General features: G+C 39.6%; 2 protein-coding genes and 1 long non-coding RNA gene across 5 annotated transcripts; 1 reads left to right on the forward strand and 2 right to left on the reverse strand.

The window, feature by feature from the left end:
- The first annotated feature begins 905 nt into the window (after positions 1 to 905).
- Positions 906 to 6,135, forward strand: actr8 (actin related protein 8). 2 transcript variants are annotated; one of them, XR_004899004.1, is made up of 14 exons: positions 906 to 1,192; positions 1,766 to 1,936; positions 2,066 to 2,176; positions 2,404 to 2,508; positions 2,651 to 2,824; positions 2,965 to 3,058; positions 3,267 to 3,399; positions 3,830 to 3,983; positions 4,185 to 4,280; positions 4,424 to 4,564; positions 4,688 to 4,997; positions 5,117 to 5,280; positions 5,514 to 5,722; positions 5,780 to 6,135. XR_004899004.1 is itself a non-coding variant. In XM_031286431.2 (13 exons), the coding sequence occupies exons 1-13, from the start codon at positions 1,058 to 1,060 to the stop codon at positions 5,655 to 5,657; spliced, it is 1,932 nt and encodes a 643-aa protein (XP_031142291.1). In that variant the 5' UTR covers positions 906 to 1,057; the 3' UTR covers positions 5,658 to 6,135. The 2 variants fall into 2 exon arrangements, 1 of the variants encoding a protein (XP_031142291.1); XM_031286431.2 differs by having other exon boundaries at positions 5,514 to 6,135.
- Positions 6,136 to 6,499: 364 nt separating this feature from the next.
- selenok (selenoprotein K) lies at positions 6,500 to 9,592 on the reverse strand. The gene is made up of 5 exons (XM_031286433.2): positions 9,461 to 9,592; positions 8,848 to 8,932; positions 8,418 to 8,492; positions 7,099 to 7,194; positions 6,500 to 6,859 (listed from the first exon to the last, which is right to left on the reverse strand). The coding sequence occupies exons 1-4, from the start codon at positions 9,555 to 9,557 to the stop codon at positions 7,104 to 7,106; spliced, it is 348 nt and encodes a 115-aa protein (XP_031142293.1). The 5' UTR covers positions 9,558 to 9,592; the 3' UTR covers positions 6,500 to 6,859; positions 7,099 to 7,103.
- Positions 9,593 to 10,862: 1,270 nt separating this feature from the next.
- On the reverse strand, positions 10,863 to 15,909 carry LOC116040790. Of its 2 annotated transcripts, XR_004102765.2 has the most exons (4): positions 15,819 to 15,909; positions 15,108 to 15,565; positions 11,135 to 12,959; positions 10,863 to 11,101 (listed from the first exon to the last, which is right to left on the reverse strand). It is a non-coding gene; the product is annotated as an uncharacterized LOC116040790 (long non-coding RNA). The 2 variants fall into 2 exon arrangements; XR_004899005.1 differs by lacking the exons at positions 15,108 to 15,565; positions 15,819 to 15,909 and adding an exon at positions 13,432 to 13,856 and having other exon boundaries at positions 10,865 to 11,101.
- Positions 15,910 to 17,833: the final 1,924 nt, after the last annotated feature.

Genomic DNA, 17,833 nt, shown 5'->3' on the forward strand with positions numbered 1-17,833 from the left:
TGCACTCAGCAACTACCTATTATATAAGATGTGCATTTACCACAATAAATTTTTTTTTTTTTTTACTTTTATTCAAACTGTCCAATACTTTTTATGTTGGATTTGAAAAGCCGTTTAGCCCCTGCTCATGTTTATTTTGCACATGTAAAAAGTTGTCGTAAAGGAAGCGAAATATGAAGCTATCCCTATCCCATGCTGCTGCAATAGTGAGAATTTCCCAATTGTGGGATTAACCAATTACGATCAACCAAAAGGTCAAACAAATGATAGAATTATGTTATGCAGTTTCACAGTTTTTCTTCTATTTGCCACACAAGCCATTTACATATGGGTGTTTCCGTGTACCGTCTTCCAATACCACCCTGCCAAGACCTTTCGCCACCCCTTTGCCACCCCATGTCAAATTTTCTAGATCCGCCACTGACTTGAGCTACACAGGGGTCACCAACCCTTTTGAAACTGAGAGCTACTTCATGGGTACTGAGTCATACGAAGGGCTACCAGTTTGATAGACTCTTCTGAAATAACAAATTTGCTCAGTTTGCCTTTAGTTATATATGATTATTAATGATTAATGATACTCATCTATGTGAAGACACTGATTACGTTAATGATTTCTCACAATAATTATCAACAATGACTTAACAAGGTGGGAAACAGATAATGTCAATATTCAATTTTCATTTTTAGAACAGGCCTGAGGGCTACTCATGTGGTCCTTGGGGGCTACCTGGGTCAACCGTGTTGGTGACCCCTGAGCTACAGTAATTCTACATTAAAATTAGCAAAGCAATTTAATGTTTGACCATAGGCTAAGAGTCAGAAAAGAGACAGAGCCCATGAAGAGCCAAGAAAAAAATAAACTCTTTTGACAAATAGAAATCGCTGTTTTGTACCACGTGATCAAACACGGAAGTAGAATCTACCGCTGCTGCTACAACTTTCCATTCAGAGGAAGGTGCTCGCTTGTTGTTGCGTTTTGGGGCACTTCACAATCACAAGGAGGTCGCGACTCATTATTTCTGTCTATTTTCGTCGACTAAATGTATCAGTAACCATGACTCAGGCTGAGAAAGAGCAGGACAGCGGGAAGGAGAAAGAAAAGGAACGAGATAAGGAGAAAGAGAAGGAGCAACAACGTGGGGTGAAAAGACCCATCGCTCCTCCAGCCATCCCAGACCCTCTTCAGGAGGTGAGAAATGGGAAGTCAAATGTTTTAATTGTTGTTTTGTTGCTCATTTTCCCAAATATCCTCGTCTCAATATCTATTATTCAGCTTATTAAGCTCCCACGAGCACAGACAGCTCCTGTTCTGGACAGAGGGACGTTTAATTACTTGCGTTAATTTACTTGAGCTCATCTGTTATTTGGAGGGGAACACATTTAGTTAAGTAGATTATTGTAACGTTACTTTCTTTCCGTTAATCGTATACTCAAAAAGGTTCTACCGAAGCCCACAACAAGTTACAATAGCCCCAAAGTGTTACAGGCTTAAAACCTCAACGGTGCTCAGTTTACATTAGTATGGAAAGCTACAGTGATATAGACATATTAGAAAAACCTAATATATAAATATATATAAATAAGAGAGTGGAGGTTGTTATAGCAGAATAATAATGCACGGTTTTTGTTTGAGATATTCAGCAGTCACATGTGGGTGTAATGGTCAGGTGTCCACATACTTTAGTGATTTTTTGATTTGTTGTGCATGACATGGTTATGTTTATGCCGATCATCTCTCTGTCTGTATATTCCTCTTTTACAGCAAATACAAAGCAATTTTATAGTTGTCATCAACCCTGGTTCAAGGACACTCCGCATTGGCCGAGCAACAGACACTCTTCCAGTAACACTCCCACATGTGATAGCCCGCAGACACAAGCAAACTGGACAGCCCAGATATGAAGATGCCTGGCTATTGAGAGATGGTCTAAATGTCAGTCACGTATGACCACATACACTCACAATACAGTGTTTTATCCTTTTGTCTTACTCCACTGTACTCAAATTTCCAATTTATGTCATTTTTCATTTACCCTTATTGCTTCTACTTCCCGTTCGACAGAAAGCAGAGAGTAATGAGCAGAGGCAGAATGGGCTTAAAATGGTCGACCAGGCCATCTGGTCCAAGAAGATGTCGAATGGAGTGCGGAGGACACCTGTGTCCGCTGAACAGGTGTGTATTATGAAATAGAGAGAGAAGAGAATTGTTGCATATATATTACTGCAATATTCACAGACAGCAGCTATGTGATACAATTACATATTTGCTTGTTTGGTGTAAGTAACATTTCCCCTTTTTGAAAGAAATGTTAAGCACTTCGGGCTGCATCACCTGTATGAAAGATAGTAAAAAAAGAAAAAGGGTTGAAGAAATTCATAAAATAATGTGTGTGTGTGTAGGCCAGAGCGTATAACTGTCAGATCCGGCCAGCAGTACTGGACAGCAGCTCGAGGGTGAAGTGGACCAACACAGCTCACCAGCCTCCTCATCTGGTGGGAGAGGAGGTCAGTGCAAGTGTCTGATAAGTCCTACAAAATAAAACTGTATTACCTAAACTCTTTGTCTGTTTTATCTATATTTCTCTTTCTTTCTTTCTTTCTTTCTCTTTCTCTCTCCCCCCCACCTTTCCATCATGCCATAATGTAGGCTATTTATGTGAATCCATCTGACTGTTACAACATCCACTGGCCTATAGTTAGAGGTCAGCTTAATGTGCACGCCAGTCCTGGAGGCTCACTGACCGCTGTCCTGGCTGACCTCGAGACGATCTGGAGTCATGTTATTCAAAAGCAACTGGAGATCCCCCTCAAAGACTTAAAGGTATTACGGTTCATATCTCCCTCTTCTGTGGGCAAAGTTCAAAGTACTCTGCAGCATGTAGAGAGTAGAAAATAATGAAAACGAGATCAAAGTAAGTTGTTAGTGGAAATTAATGGTTTGCTTTTGTGACTGGTTGCCAGTATTACAGATGCATCCTATTGGTCCCTGACATCTACAACAGGCAGCACATCAAAGAAGTTGTCAACATGCTGCTGCTTAATATGGGCTTCTCAGGTATTACACACATTTATACATATATGGCTAAGCACACAACAAAAACATACCTATATGTCACTGTTATATTCTTCCATAGCCTATTCAGGGTAGGCTCAGGAACCATCCAATTTGTCTCTCTTGGCTTCACCTTACCCTCTGTCTTTGTGTGTGTGTGTGTGTGTGTGTGTGTGTGTGTGTGTGTGTGTGTGTGTGTGTGTGTGTGTAGCGATCATTGTGCACCAGGAGTCGGTGTGTGCTACATTTGGCAGTGGGCTGAGCAGTGCTTGTGTCGTAGATGTAGGAGACCAGAAGACCAGTCTTTGCTGTGTAGAAGACGGAGTGTCCCACCGGAACTCCAGGTGGAACTGAGAACCACTTTTATGTTTATTTTATGTCTATGAAATATTTTATTTATCGAGGTTATAATTGCAGCTATAATCATGGAACCCTTTTACACATGAGACCCAGAACAGTGACATAACAAAACTGACTTTCTTTTCTAAAAATAAAAACATTTTGATGTCTGTATTATGTGAAGCCCCTGGAGGGTCAAGGTGGGAATTTTGTTTCTGAAATTCTCTTGAATTCCCTTGCAATAACTTTTGCATTACATTTTGCTTTTCTTCACAATATCCCTCTAATACATAGGCACAGTTATAGTGTGTTGGTCCAGTTATAATACACTGCCAGTATGGGAAAACAAATAGTTTTAGGAAACCAAATTCCCACTGTGATGTTTTGGAGGTTCCGAGGTGTTACATTCAATGTTCTGTCTGTTGGACTTTGCAGGTTGTGTTTGGCATACGGTGGCTCAGATGTGACCCGTACTTTCTTCTGGCTCCTTCAGAGAGCGGGCTTTCCCTACAGAGACTGTCAGCTGTCCAGCAGACTGGACTGTCAGCTTCTGCAGCATCTGAAAGAGACCTTTTGCCATCTAAACCAAGTATGTGTTGGTCAGGGGGTGTGGTGTGTGTTTACAGGGAGTATTGGGGTACTGTAGCTTATACATTGATCAGTTTTAATCAAGCCTTTGCACCTTTATGACAGTTTAGGTTACCATAGTCGTTCTAAAGAAGGGATAGAGAAATCTGCAGTTATTCAGATGAATTCCAAAATGCGTCTTTCCTCCACTTATTCTAAATAGGACATATCAGGATTACAAGATCATGAATTCCAGACACGTTTCCCAGAAGCCCCAGCTCTTCTCTACCAGGTTCGACTCGGGGATGAGAAATTACAGGTACTTTGTTCCAATTGTAATGAAAAACTATACTTTTTGAATGACAATGTTCTGTCTCCAGCTTGTGTACTGGAATCACTTTTCATTTATTGCTCTATTCATGTCTCCCTCCCCCCTGAAATATGTGTGTATGTACATGTCAGGCACCTATGGGTCTTTTCTACCCGACCACATTTGGCATCGTAGGTCAGAAGATGACATCACTTCAGTACCGTTCCCAAGGCGACTCAGAGGATCCTCATGATGAACACTACCTGCTGGCTACACAGAGCAAACAGGACCAGGTAACACACACTCAAAGATTATATAACAATAATAAACATTATTTCTTCAGATAGAGGCTATGTGATTCTTCTGTCTGTCTGTTTTTTTTTTTTTTTTTTTTATTCTTCCATTTTCTTCACCAGTCCTCCAAATCTGCTGCAGACCGGAAGGGTATTTCCAGACCAGGTGGTGGTTTGGATGGTGAGATGAGCAGTCAGGGAGGGATTGGGGAGCTCTCTGACCTCACCAGGGGATGTGGGAGTGGCGGTGGTGGAGGAGCGATGAAGGTGGAGATGGAGTTTGGGCCTGCCCAGGGGGAGTGTCTGATGGGGGCAGGAGAGGTGGAAGAGCCCCTGTCTGCTCACCTCTCCAGGAAGACTGCTATCATGAGCCAGTTTGAGAGCAAAGCACTGGGCCTGGATAAGGCCATCCTGCATAGCATCGACTGCTGTGGTAAGGGATGAGGATGAAGTGAAGTAAAAAAAAAAAGAAAAAAAAGAAGGGATCAGAGGACAGATGTTTTACAGTGCTCAGTATGTCATGTCTTAGCTCATCTGGCATTTTTTTTATAGGATCAGATGAAACCAAACGCAAGATGTACAGCTCCATCCTGGTAGTGGGAGGAGGGCTCATGTTTCACGGTGCTCAGGAGTTTCTGCTTCACCGCATCATCAACAAGATGCCGCCCTCATTCAGAAGGCTGGTAGACAATGTGGAAGTTATCACGCGGCCAAAGGTAACCTGGGATATGTTGTACATAGTCATAGGATAGGGATCTGTAATGCATGCAAAGTAGCATGGTGTTCAGTGGGCTTCATTTTCTTATATTTCCATGTATGTCAAAGGTTGGGAGTTTATGAGGTGAGTGCTACACACAACATACTGTATATACGTCCTGGAGAGACAGGGAGCACAATGCTATACACAGCTCCTCTAATGTACATGTGTATTGATGTGCTTGTGCTCTAGGACATGGACCCTCAGCTGATATCGTGGAAGGGAGGAGCTGTGCTGGCGTGTCTGGACACCACTCAGGAGATGTGGATTCACCAGAGGGAGTGGCAGCGCTTTGGTGTCCGAATGCTCCGCGAGAGAGCTGCCTTTGTCTGGTGAAACCAACCAGATTAGACTTAAATCTAAGATCGTTTCTACACAGGAGGAGTAGCGTGAGCAGCATGTCAGCAGAGGAGCCGCTTCAGTGCTCAGTGTCTACACATGATGCTTTTGGGCACAATTAAACATGCAGAAAAACTCAAAATGATACTAATCTTGAATAAAAAAATTCACACAGCAGATATATTCAGGTTGTGGAATGAAAACCACAAGTGTTTTACAAGAGGCAAAAATTAAAATCAGGACATCATCTCTGTGCATAGTAGGAAAGTATGTTGACAGAACCACTTTGACATAATGTGCAAATACCAAATTGTTCAATTTTCATCAAACAATCTTAGTGTTTGCTGTATGTTTTTATCCATCAGACACCCAAACATTGTTTAACTTTTGAACGGTCTTTAATAATTATTCTGTAAATAATACTGCAAGTCTCCCATGTTCATAAAAGTTTGGTTGTGTGTAAATAAACCTGTCACCCTTGGATACACAAGAGTTACATTTGATTTGGGACAAACAAAATCCATTTTTGGAATTATGAAGGTATTGAATTTAAACCCAAGGTTGCCTCTAGTAAGACCCAAATCTTCATAAACTAACTTAATGCTAACCTAAAACTTACAGGCATTATGCAACTGTTTCAGCTGAGTTAAAAAGAGACAAATGCATCCACCTTATAGTTCAGACACAAAATCACCCACTTCTTAGATTGAATATTTTATATCTTCACATTATCAATATTGAAATACAGAGTTATAAGTATGCCTTCTAATTTTTGCACTATATAGACAAGTTGTGTCATTACTGAGTGTGATAGTAATGGAACAGGACAAATGTAGTAGTAACATGTTTAAACATTGCACATTTATTGATCAGACAGACAAATGCAAAACAAAGACCAACTTTATTATTCCCAGAAGGGATGATCAAAATCGAGACATCAGTAACACACATCTCTAAGAGACTGGTGTGAAAGGAAAGGGTTGGGGCCGAAAGAGGAAAAATGGAGGAAAAGATGTGGATAGCTGCTGTATCAGCCATTCTGGCCCCTATGTGTAGGAATTCCCAGAAAGGCATCAAAAAACTGCTTGTGGCAGCGGCAGCTGATGAAGAGGGGCTTCAGCACTGTGACATCACCATCGTTCTTAGCAAATGAACACTGTGCCAGGCCCCACGCCTACACAGTCAGTGTAGGCATTTACCTACAGAGTGAGGGGAGTACAATAGTTACGTTATACAATGGAGGAGTAATGTCTTCACATCATGTCCAAATATCTGTTGATTCAATTAAAAAACAACTTTGAAATGTTTACATTCCTAACTTATACTTTTAAGGTCACTTGTTATATTATATCCCTAAACTCACTTTGTGATACAGGCTTCAGAAATAGAAGGTACAAGATAAAGGAGTTTATCAATTAAAAAAAAAAAAAGTCCTTACCTTCCTCATCCTCCTCCACCCATTGGTGGAGCGCTGGGACCTGCACCGTGGTTTACTCTTCCCATCCGTCTTCTGCCACCAGGGGGACCTGGAGGACTGAAAAGGCAAGCAACAGAGAATAGGGAACTATGTTATAAAATTAGGCTAGATGCCTCAAAAAAAGGTCATAATAAGTCTATTATTGTTTTCATCATTTTCTACTATGTCAGGGGTCCGTTTCAGGAAGGAGGTTTAACAAACTGAGTCTAACCCTGATGTCTGAGTTGATTTACCCTGAGATGGGAAACTGAGTTTTCGGTTCCAGAACAGCTGATATGAGTTGGTTCAATCAACTCCGAGTATGTTCACGCGCGTGCACCGCAAACAAACGGGTCGGCGGAAATACTCATGCGCACAAATGAGTTTGAACATCTATTTTGTTAAAAAAGCAAGACAGCGGTTGCTGCTGCAACAGAGAGAGAATTGTTGTGGGAGACAATTGCTGCTCGAGTCAATGCGTAAGCATTAACAGTGTATTAATTTCATATTTAATCACAGTTAACTTATAATATTATGGGATCGTCGACAAAAGGACATGACACGTTTGAGAAAAAAAAGTTTTATAATCTGCCTAACAATAAGTTTTATTTATGAAGTTTTTATTCATGCAAATAACAAACTGCATTAAAATGCGCCTGATACAGACTGAATGAATGAGGAAATGAGAGAGAAGAAACCACGAGTTTCTCTCAGTTTCCTCCATCTGACACTGTCAGTGTCAGATGTCTGTGTTACCATAGTAACTGACTGAGGTTAAGTTACCTCTCTTTCTGAAACGGAAAACCCAGAGTTTCCCTCATCTCAGGGTTAACAAACTCAGAGTTTTCACTAAACCTGCTTTCTGAAACAGACCCCAGATATTTAACTGGAGTACAACGGATTGGCAACATAAATGAAAAACACTCCCTTCCTGAAATACACTTAACTCACTATGCTGCAATTCATTTACAACTTTTGTAGTGGGCAATAGCATACAACTATATTTAAACTCTGCAGTTCTAAGACCCTTGGATTATGAACCATTTTTTTAATAAGATTCTTGTAACCAGTGGATTTCATACATGGACCCAAAAGGACAGAAAAAAAGCTGGTTACACATTATACACCAATGTGTACCAAATAAAATTCTGAACTAGTTCCTGCATATGACAAGTACATGCTACCACACAGACTACACTGCCACCATCAGATCAGGGTACCTTCAATGTTTAGGATAGAGGGACATGTAGGGCATGTCCCCCAGTGTGTGTGTGACAGTACAGTGCTGCCCAGGGACCTACCCTCTGCCATCAGTAAAGCGTGACGAACCACAGTTTCCATCCTTTGTCATGTCAGGGTGAATAATTGACTTAAAACTGGTAGAGGACAAAGAAAGATCAGTCATGTGGTGATACAAAATCATTGTCCTTAATTCTTTGGTTTATGACAAAATACATGAAAAACACATGACATTCTGATTCGCCTCAGTATCAACCCCATTAGCAAAATGTTAGCATGCGAATGCCTTAAATTAAGATGGTGAACAATACAAACATTATACCTGCTAAACATCAACATGTTAGCAATGTCATTGTGAGGTTGCTGACATTAACATTTAGCTCAAAGCACTGCTGTGCAGCCACACAGAAACACCAGCTAGTATTGTAATTATCTTACTATTTCACCACTTTGTATGTTTTACTAGCAAAACGGTAACAATATAGCACTTACAACAGGCCGATGAATTCCACTGCTCCCCAGAAGAGATCGACCAGTAAGGACAGTCGCCATGGTGACCTGCTGTCCAGGACCTGACCTGAGAGAGACCGGGAGAAGTGGAGGAGACAGCAGGGATCAGGTGATGGTAGACAGAATAGCCTGTGAGGTTATTCACATTGAAAACCAAGAGTGTATGTACACATTCCTCCTCAGAGTTAACATACTAACAGCTAACCAGAGCGAGACACAACACAGGTCCCAGGTTTGTTACTTCGCCTGTTGATCAACATAGCACACTCAATAAACTAACGTAACGGTAACTGCTTTTAACACTGATATGTGCTGAGCAATAGAGGAAACACTGGCAGAAACCCCCTTGTAGAAGACTCACTGGTTTAATTCAGCATTTATTTCTGCTACGCGGGGGCTAATCTTGCTATCAAGCTAGCTGTTAGTTAGCTAGCTAAATGTAGCCTACGCTCTGCTACAACTACACATAATATTATTAATAGCAAGTGGTGTGTTTTAACGGAAATGTTTGGCAGATACAACTATATCAAGAAGAAAACTATATATTCCCTCTGAAGATGAGAAAACGGTTGAAAACACAGGACAAACCACTCACCGTTGGACACGTACACCATCTTTCTGAAAGTAACGTCAACAGCCAAAGCTTCACAGCTGTGTTTACAACTTGCGCACTTCCGGGTCCGCTGTGTCATTATTCTTCTTTTTCTTCATGGTTTATTGGCGGTTGGCAAAACAACATTACCGTCACCAACTGGACATGTATGGGAACGAGAGATAAATTCAGAAAAAAATAAGGGTCTTTCCCTGGTAGTATTATTGCTTGTTCAGACACTCCACACTAATGCAAGTTGACCCAGTATCTGTTAAACAGTTTTAACACTATGGCTAGTGACTTCTCTGTCGTGTGTTCCAACATACTGTAGCATACACGATCTTTCCCAGAAGTGGTTTGACGAGCACTAGTAATGGACCTTTTTTCACAGCAGACATTTTGACTTGTCATAGTAGGAAAAAGCACAGCTGAAATTAATAACCTTAACGATGGCTCAATTTCATCAAGTGTCCCAGTAAGCTATTTCAGTGAGTCAGCATGCACAACACCAGGGCCTCTCCTAAGTGGAATGCAGCCATCATGAATGGTTTTGAATACACCTGTGCTTTTCCTACTATGACATGTCAACATGTCTGCCGTGAAAAAGGTCTATTGCTCTTCTCAGCTCAAACGTACTAAAAGGCCAGTCTAATGGATCTCCTGACACTTCTGCTTTCTCCACTATTCTGGGGTTCTTCATTTGGGTGAAGGGGGGGTGGGGTGTTTCTGCACTTTCTGATGGCCTCATCTGAAAGATTATCTGAACTATGAATTTTCCTAAATGTTGGAGCTAGAAGCTCAGCCTTTTCTAAGTTGTTGACAGCTATTTTGTCCCCATTGTTCAATACTGGAATGTAATAATTCTGTTGCATTGTCCCATGTATGTCGACGCTTTTTATAAAATAAAAACATAGTTCACTGACATTTCTATTATAATTTTTAATATACAAAATGCCATTAAAATTAAATTATGTAGTCAGTTTTTGTTGAATCTGTTTAGTGCTCATTTGAACTTCATGGAGTTTTTGGAGGCTGTAGTTTGTCATTGTTTTTTGCATATTTTATCTTTTATGCAAATATACTTATGCAGAATGAGTAATCTCACTTCACATACTTAAGTCAATTTTGCTGATAATACTTAAATAAGGTTTTGAATGCAGGACTGTCACTCGTATTGGAGTACATTCAGTGAGGTATTAGTACTATTACGGGGTTTTTTTAAGGATCTGTTGACCACTACTGTTGACTTGTAATTTGTTGTAATGGGAGGTGTTTCTAATATATTGTCGAACCTTATTGATATAAATGGGGTGGATAGAATATTAGAAACATTAAAACAGAGCAGCGTGTATTATACTTAACAAAACATACATGACAACTTGTTTTTTCAGTGTAATGTTTTAAAATTACAATACAAACAATCTAAACTTTATTTAAATAGCACCTTTTGTACAAAATTGCAATACAAGGTGCATAACAATACAACAATACAATAAAAATACAAGGAAATTAAATAAAAAATGGATGAATGCTAAACTGAAAAGGTAAATTTTCAGGTTCCTTTTAAAGGTATTTACAGATTGTAACTCCCTCAGCTCTTCTGGCTATTCTAGAGGCAAAGACCATAGACACTAAATGCTTGTCCTCATAAATGTTGTCTAATACTTTGTGTCCCACTACCATCCCTGCATGAAGGTGCTACAAAACGTGAAATTTGGTATACAAAAGCAAAGGTAGCATGGGAGTTGATAATACAGATACCTTATGTTGGGGTCATCAATTGTCACTCCATACATTTGCAGCAAAGAGTAAGTAGTGCCTGTGAACGTGCCCAACATTTAGATTTATCATATCATAGTGACATTATAAAAGTAGACGCAAGTGCTTTTTCTGAACCACCCTATAGTTTGCTGAAAGAATGTTCTAAAACCTGGAGTTTGGGTTTGGGTAGTCTGGGTGAAGCTGAGATGGGATGAGCAAGCAGCAACCAGTTGAGCACGATAACCTGAGAAGCTTTCGCCCCAAAACACACAGTACTTCTCTTCAAGTCTTAATGTCTTCGTAATTAAACATTGCATATTTTTCAAAATCACAGCCAAGACATGTTAGAAGACACATTTTAGAGACACACAACTAAGAACTTGACATCTCAGGAATAAAAAATGACTTCATATTTAAAAAAAGTAAGCATTTATTTTTTCTACAGTGGCAGTAGAGGAACTTTATTTTTTGAGACCCTTATGGGATTATGGTTGTTGCTTGGTTTCGCACCTTATCCACAATAATATATATTATAACCTCAACAAGGCCATGCTTTACAGTACAACACAGACAATTATTCTGCATGACATCTGCCTACAAATCAGGAACAAACAGTATAATTTACATTTTGGACATTTTTCACTTTTTAGTCTACCGTTAAGTTACGTTTGCTCACAAACCACACAAACAACAACGCTTGGGATATGCCGGAATCTTGCACCCTTTTAAATTCATACAAAATAAATAATAACATATTGAAACGGAAATCCATGGTCACATTTAACAGTGGGCAACATTAAGGGATGTAGGCATTCTGTGGTTTTCCATTATTAATATGACCAATCTGGATGCATAAGAAAGGCTGAAAATACAACACGTTATTCCTTTTCACTGGTCTGAGGTTTAGGTTGGGTGCTCTCTTCACCAGGCTTTTGTGTGATGTACTCTTCTTAACTGACTTGGGATTCAGGTTGTATTCTCTCTCCGGCTTTTTCTGTGTTGGACCCTTCGACACTAACCCGGGATTCAGGTATTGTTTTGTCTCCCACGGGCTTTTGTGTGCCACACTCTTTGTCATTTGTTTGTATTTCAGGTCTTTTGCTCTCGTCGCCATGTTTTTGTGTGTCACGCTCTTTGCCAGGTTTAGGTTTAGTGTTCTTTCCATCTGGCTTCTGTGTGTCAGTCTCGGTCTCTGGTTTCCGACTGGCTGCTCCTCTAAAAATACCAGCTTTGTGAAGCTCACGCCGTATAGTTTTGACTGAGACGGTGTGAGAGAGTTGTCCATTCAACTCTGTGGTTATTTTTGAGGCTGTATACTCAGGGTGCTCATCGACTATCCTGAGAAGTGTCTGTCTATCCGTTTCGGTGAGCTTTGACTTGCGCCCGCTGTTCTTCTTTGCTGATGCTGTTCGTCCGTGTTTGACGTACACAGTCATGACTCTGGAGACTGTTCCCCTTGCCACGTTAAAAAGCTGTGCAGTTTTTGTGACAGATGCCCCTGACAGCCGCGCAGCGACTATTTGGCATCGTTCAAACTCTGTTAAGTCACTCATATTGCTTTAAACACTATTTAAGTGTTGACTGTCTCTTTTGGTGCCGGCAAGCAATCCCAATTTACAGGCAGGCAGCAGGCCCTGTAATTTCTACTTAGATGCTCCAATGTCCTCAGTCATATGGTGATTCCTTTATTTTGTACACTGAAGCAGAGATATCCAGGGTAAGAAAAAATTCACCACTGTGTCTATAAATGGATATAAAAAAAAGAGATAATAAGAAATATCAAAAGTTAACATTTAAAAACATATTTGTTTGACACACCAACACTCAATTGCATGCTAAGGTAGATGTTCTGTGCTCAACTGAATCCAGTAACTTATCAAGACACCTACAACTAATGGTCGGGCTAACAATACCTGAGACATTCACTTTAAAAGGGTCTGGACAAAATAAACGAAGCATTTTACAGTACAATTACCCAGCAGTAGATAAAATACATTTAGAGAAGCTCATTAGCATTTGTTCGCTTTTTGTTGACAGTCAAAGGTTTTCGATCAACTCGATGGTAATTTAGATGCTGTAATTTAGGCTAGCCAGGTAGCAAGCTAACGTTACTAGAATAGCTTTCATCACGACAATACGTTTACAGAATATAGTGTTAATATTTTAATGCCAAATGAAACACGTGTGTGCATTAACTATGACGTTTTACTTACAACTAAAAGTATACAACGTAGGCAGACTGTCCACCGCTACTTTAACACTGAGCTGTTTGTGGTTTCAACGGAATGAACTAGTACTTCCGGTTATAGGTTTTCAGAATAAAAGGATCAGGACTATGCTTTACATTAGTATTTTTTTTTTGCAATCAGCATATTTTGCATAAAAAGAAAATTGTCCATAATGTTTAAGTTGGACAAAAACATTTGACAGCTGCACCCAAACACAGAGTGTCACTTGTTTAAATTGATCTTAAGTGACTGCAGCTTATAAAACATAAATCAAGAAAGCTTGGGGAAAGCCTGGAATTGTACTGACAGAATATACACATATTCCCTGTAATAAAATAAATGAAGAAACCTAAAAACTAGAGCCAGACCGATATATCGGCAGGCCGATATTAGGTATTTTCCAAACTATCGGTATCAGCATTTATAATGGCCGATAAATGAATATTTAAAAATTAAATAAAAAGGGACGAAACACCCTTCAACCATGTTATGAATGTTGGTGTTGCATAGTTTGTCCAGAGGGTGCTCTACAATGTCCCTGTTGGCAACTCTCTGATTTTTTTGTTGTTGTTATTATGTTTTTGTTCAAAGGACTTTAAGTTTCATATCTTAAGTTTGTATTTTTATACATTTTATTTATCAGAACTTTAATATATATTTTGATGTTCCTCTGTTCTGGTGTGACAAAAAAAATATTTCTAAACTGCATTATCATATTATTTTAGTGAGGACTCAAATAACTAATGTCAGGGAAATCTGTTTATGTTTTGTTACGCATTTCTGTATTATTATTTTCAAAAAAATATATATATTGGCCGATATATCGGAATATCAGATTTTTAAATCACCAAATATTTGTATCGATATCGGCCTTAAAAATCCTTTATCGGTCGGGCTCTACTAAAAACTAGTGCTGTCAGTTAAACGCGTTATTAACGGCGTTAACGCAAACCCATTTTAACGGCGTCAATTTTTTTATCGCGAGATTAACGTTCTTTTTGGCCTAGCAAACTTTGTAGTTTTTTTCACATGCTGTTGCAACAACTAGTAACGTTAGAAAAACTACAACACCACACCGGATCTAGCTAGACCGGAAACAAAACAACAGGCACGCCGCACACACTTGTTTGGGCTTGCGAGCCGGCCAAAGAGTAGTAGGATAACGTTACGTTTTGAGTGGATGGCGAGCGCGAGATGCCGAAATGGATGCCAGTAAGATTCTGAACGGAAAGTTTACTTTAAAAAAGTTGCCAAATGGTTCCATTGACAAGACCAAAGTGGTCTGTGTGTTTTGTCATTGTGAACTGAGCTATCATCGCAGCACGTCCAGTCTGAAATACCACTTGATGGCCAAGCACACAGCTGATGCGAATTCTCCGCCCCCTCGTCAAAGCCAGGCGACAAAAGCACAAAGCAAGCCGATCCACTTTTCCATGTTGATAAGAGCATTAAAATGAGAAAAAAAAAATAATGGAACAAAAAGAAATCAATGCGATTAATCGCGATTCAATATTTTAATCGTGTTGACAGCGCTACTAAAAACTAAACGAAAATGTTCAAAAGTGAGCAACATTTTGGGTTAAATGAAGCTGTGGCTTTATGAAAACATTAAGCAGTCTAAATCTAATGGAAAGTCTGAAATACAGCACATCAGATTACACCTTGTCTTGGGTCTGGGATTCAGGTATCTGGCTCTCTTCATCAGACTTGGATACTGGTTTCCCACTGGCAACTTCTCCATTAGTTGTAGCTTTCGTCAGTCTTCTCCTTTTCGTCTGTGCCTTGTGCCCACAGTTCTTCTTTACTGATGAAGTGTGTCCGTGTTTGTTATAGTCACTCATGACTTTGAAGACAGTTTGACTTGATACATCACATAACTGAGCAGTTTTTCTGACCGACAGACCTGCAACTTGGGCACCAACTATCTGGCCTCTGTCAAAGTCTGTTAACTCACTCATACTGGAAGTAGATGTGTCGACTGTCTCCTCTGAAGCTGGCAGACCATCAACCCAACAGCTGCCTCTGTAACGTTAGCTGTGACAAATTCAATGTGGTGTTTCCCTTATTTTATCCGTTGAGGTGCAGAGTGTGTTAGGGGACATTATCCGTCCCCATCGGTCTGTAAATACATTTAGAGAAGCTCATTAACATTTGTACGGTTTCTGATGACAGTGAGTCAAGCTTTACAATCAACTCGATGGTAATTTCCAATGCTGTAATTTAGGCTAACGTTAGCCAGGTAACGTTAGCAAGCTAACGTTAGCGTTACTAGAATAGCTTCCATCAACACACAATGTACAGAATATAGTGTTAACATTTTAATGCCAAATGAAACACAAAGGCATGTGCATTAAGTCTGATGTTTTACTTACAACTACAATTTTACAACGCAGGCAGACTGTCCACCATGAATGTATCACCCGTGAAGTGAGGAAAACTAGTACTTCCGGTCAGAGGTTTTCAGAGTAAAAGGGTCACGACTACTGCGTCACTGCTCGATGTGAGTCGAGTGCAGATGTGAGTTGCGCATGCGTCACTTTGCGACTAGACCAACCTATTTTGCGGCTAGATCAACCTATTTTGAATGTAAAGATAGAAATTGATGTAATATTGTAAACCTGTTTATCTTATTAGGAAAGTTCCATATTCACAAAGCAACATTTTCTAAATCAACACCATGTTTTAAACTATTCCAAATTAAAACTGATATATAGTCAAAAGTATTTAATTAAAAAACTCCTGCTGTCAATAGCATTAATGAAGTTTGCTTCACTTGAAGATATGTCCATTTTAACTTTTAGTGAAAAAAACATGCTTCATGATTCCTTTAGGAATAGTTTCCACCTCTGAGACACCAGAGGGCAGCAGTGACATTATAATGAAAAAAAAAGAGAACTACATCTTTTTCCGATTGCTAAACGACAATGGGCACAACTGAAGCCTCATGTGCAAAACTCAAACTACACTCTGCACTACCAACAGTCACCTGAGCTAAACAATTCACATCACCTGCAAAACTCATTCCAAACAACACAACTCTTAACACATGTCTCAAAACAGGCTCAGAGCAGCCAAACACTATGAACAATTGTCATCTAGATAACACACAGTTAGTCAGAACACACAGAGTAAAAACACTAGCATCAAACAACAATACAGAAATTACAAACTTTTCATCTTTACATTTTGAACAATTTGAGTGACTTCACACTGCTCAATAGTTTCTTTAAAGAAAAGATACAGATTTTATAATGTACCAATTTTCAAGTAAGGTAAACAAGAAGGAATGAAAATCAGCAGTTTTCTTCAATATAGTATTTTGTCTCTAGTAATTTATGGAATTACTGGGAAAAAACTAAAGGTACATAACAGTAACAAAGAATAGTGTGACTAATCCTGCCTCTCTCCAGCATCATGCGGCAAGTTTTCTTCATCACATTGGATGTCTGCATCATCTCTAAATACTAATCAATGTGGTGTTTCCATTGCTTTCACCTCCATTACTTTCTGAAAAACAGTAAGAACGCAGTTTTACTATTGTAAAGATATAGTGTTTTTCACATTTTATTTATAGCTGTGTATGTAACCTCAGACATCTTACCTGGACATGTTGGTATCTTTGCTCTTTTACCTGTTTCTCTCAAACAGTACAGTGTATAATTGTTTCCTTCTTATTTGGTGTTTGTATACAAAAAAGGCTTTTTGAGCTTTCTCTATATAAATACCATATATGTTCACTAACTAGTCTAAAACAAGACACCTGCTTAGGCTTTCAGCTAAAATTGCAATCAGCAGTGTTTGATAGGCACTAGACTGAAATCTATTCTGTTTTGAATGTGTGGTTAACAGTTTAGACAGTAGTGTGTTCCACAGTGTTGTGCACGTTGTGGTTAAAGTCATGGGATAAGTGTGTAGAGTTTTGAAAACTGTGTTCAAGCAATGGAAAACAAACTAGAGTTTGATCCACATGAACTGCTGCTGTGCAGACTGGAGTTAGAGTTTTGCACGTTACTCCAGTTGTGCCCACTGTTGTTTAGCAATCAAAAAAACTGTAAATGAGATATATAGTCTGGCTGTGCTGCCTTCTCATAATCAAACAATATACTATTTCTTATTTAGATAAGGACCTTTCTGACCCCACAAGGAGCCCTTTAGGTTCCCAGACGTCCCGTTGAGGAAGACTAATGAAATAAAAAGAAACAGCTCTACAGCTTGGAAGGCTGTGCGTCTTTGAAGCAGCTTATCACCTAACTGGTGTTCCTCTGCTGCTGCTGATGGCCAAGACCCCAGACTGAAGGTCAAAGGTCAAAAGTTCACACAAAACAGGGCTGTACTTCTGAGGGCTGACCCATGCAGAGGGGTCAAAGTTCAGACATAACAGGTAGAT

This window comes from Sander lucioperca, chromosome 12, assembly GCF_008315115.2.
Source record: "Sander lucioperca isolate FBNREF2018 chromosome 12, SLUC_FBN_1.2, whole genome shotgun sequence".
Classification (NCBI taxonomy): domain Eukaryota; kingdom Metazoa; phylum Chordata; class Actinopteri; order Perciformes; family Percidae; genus Sander; species Sander lucioperca.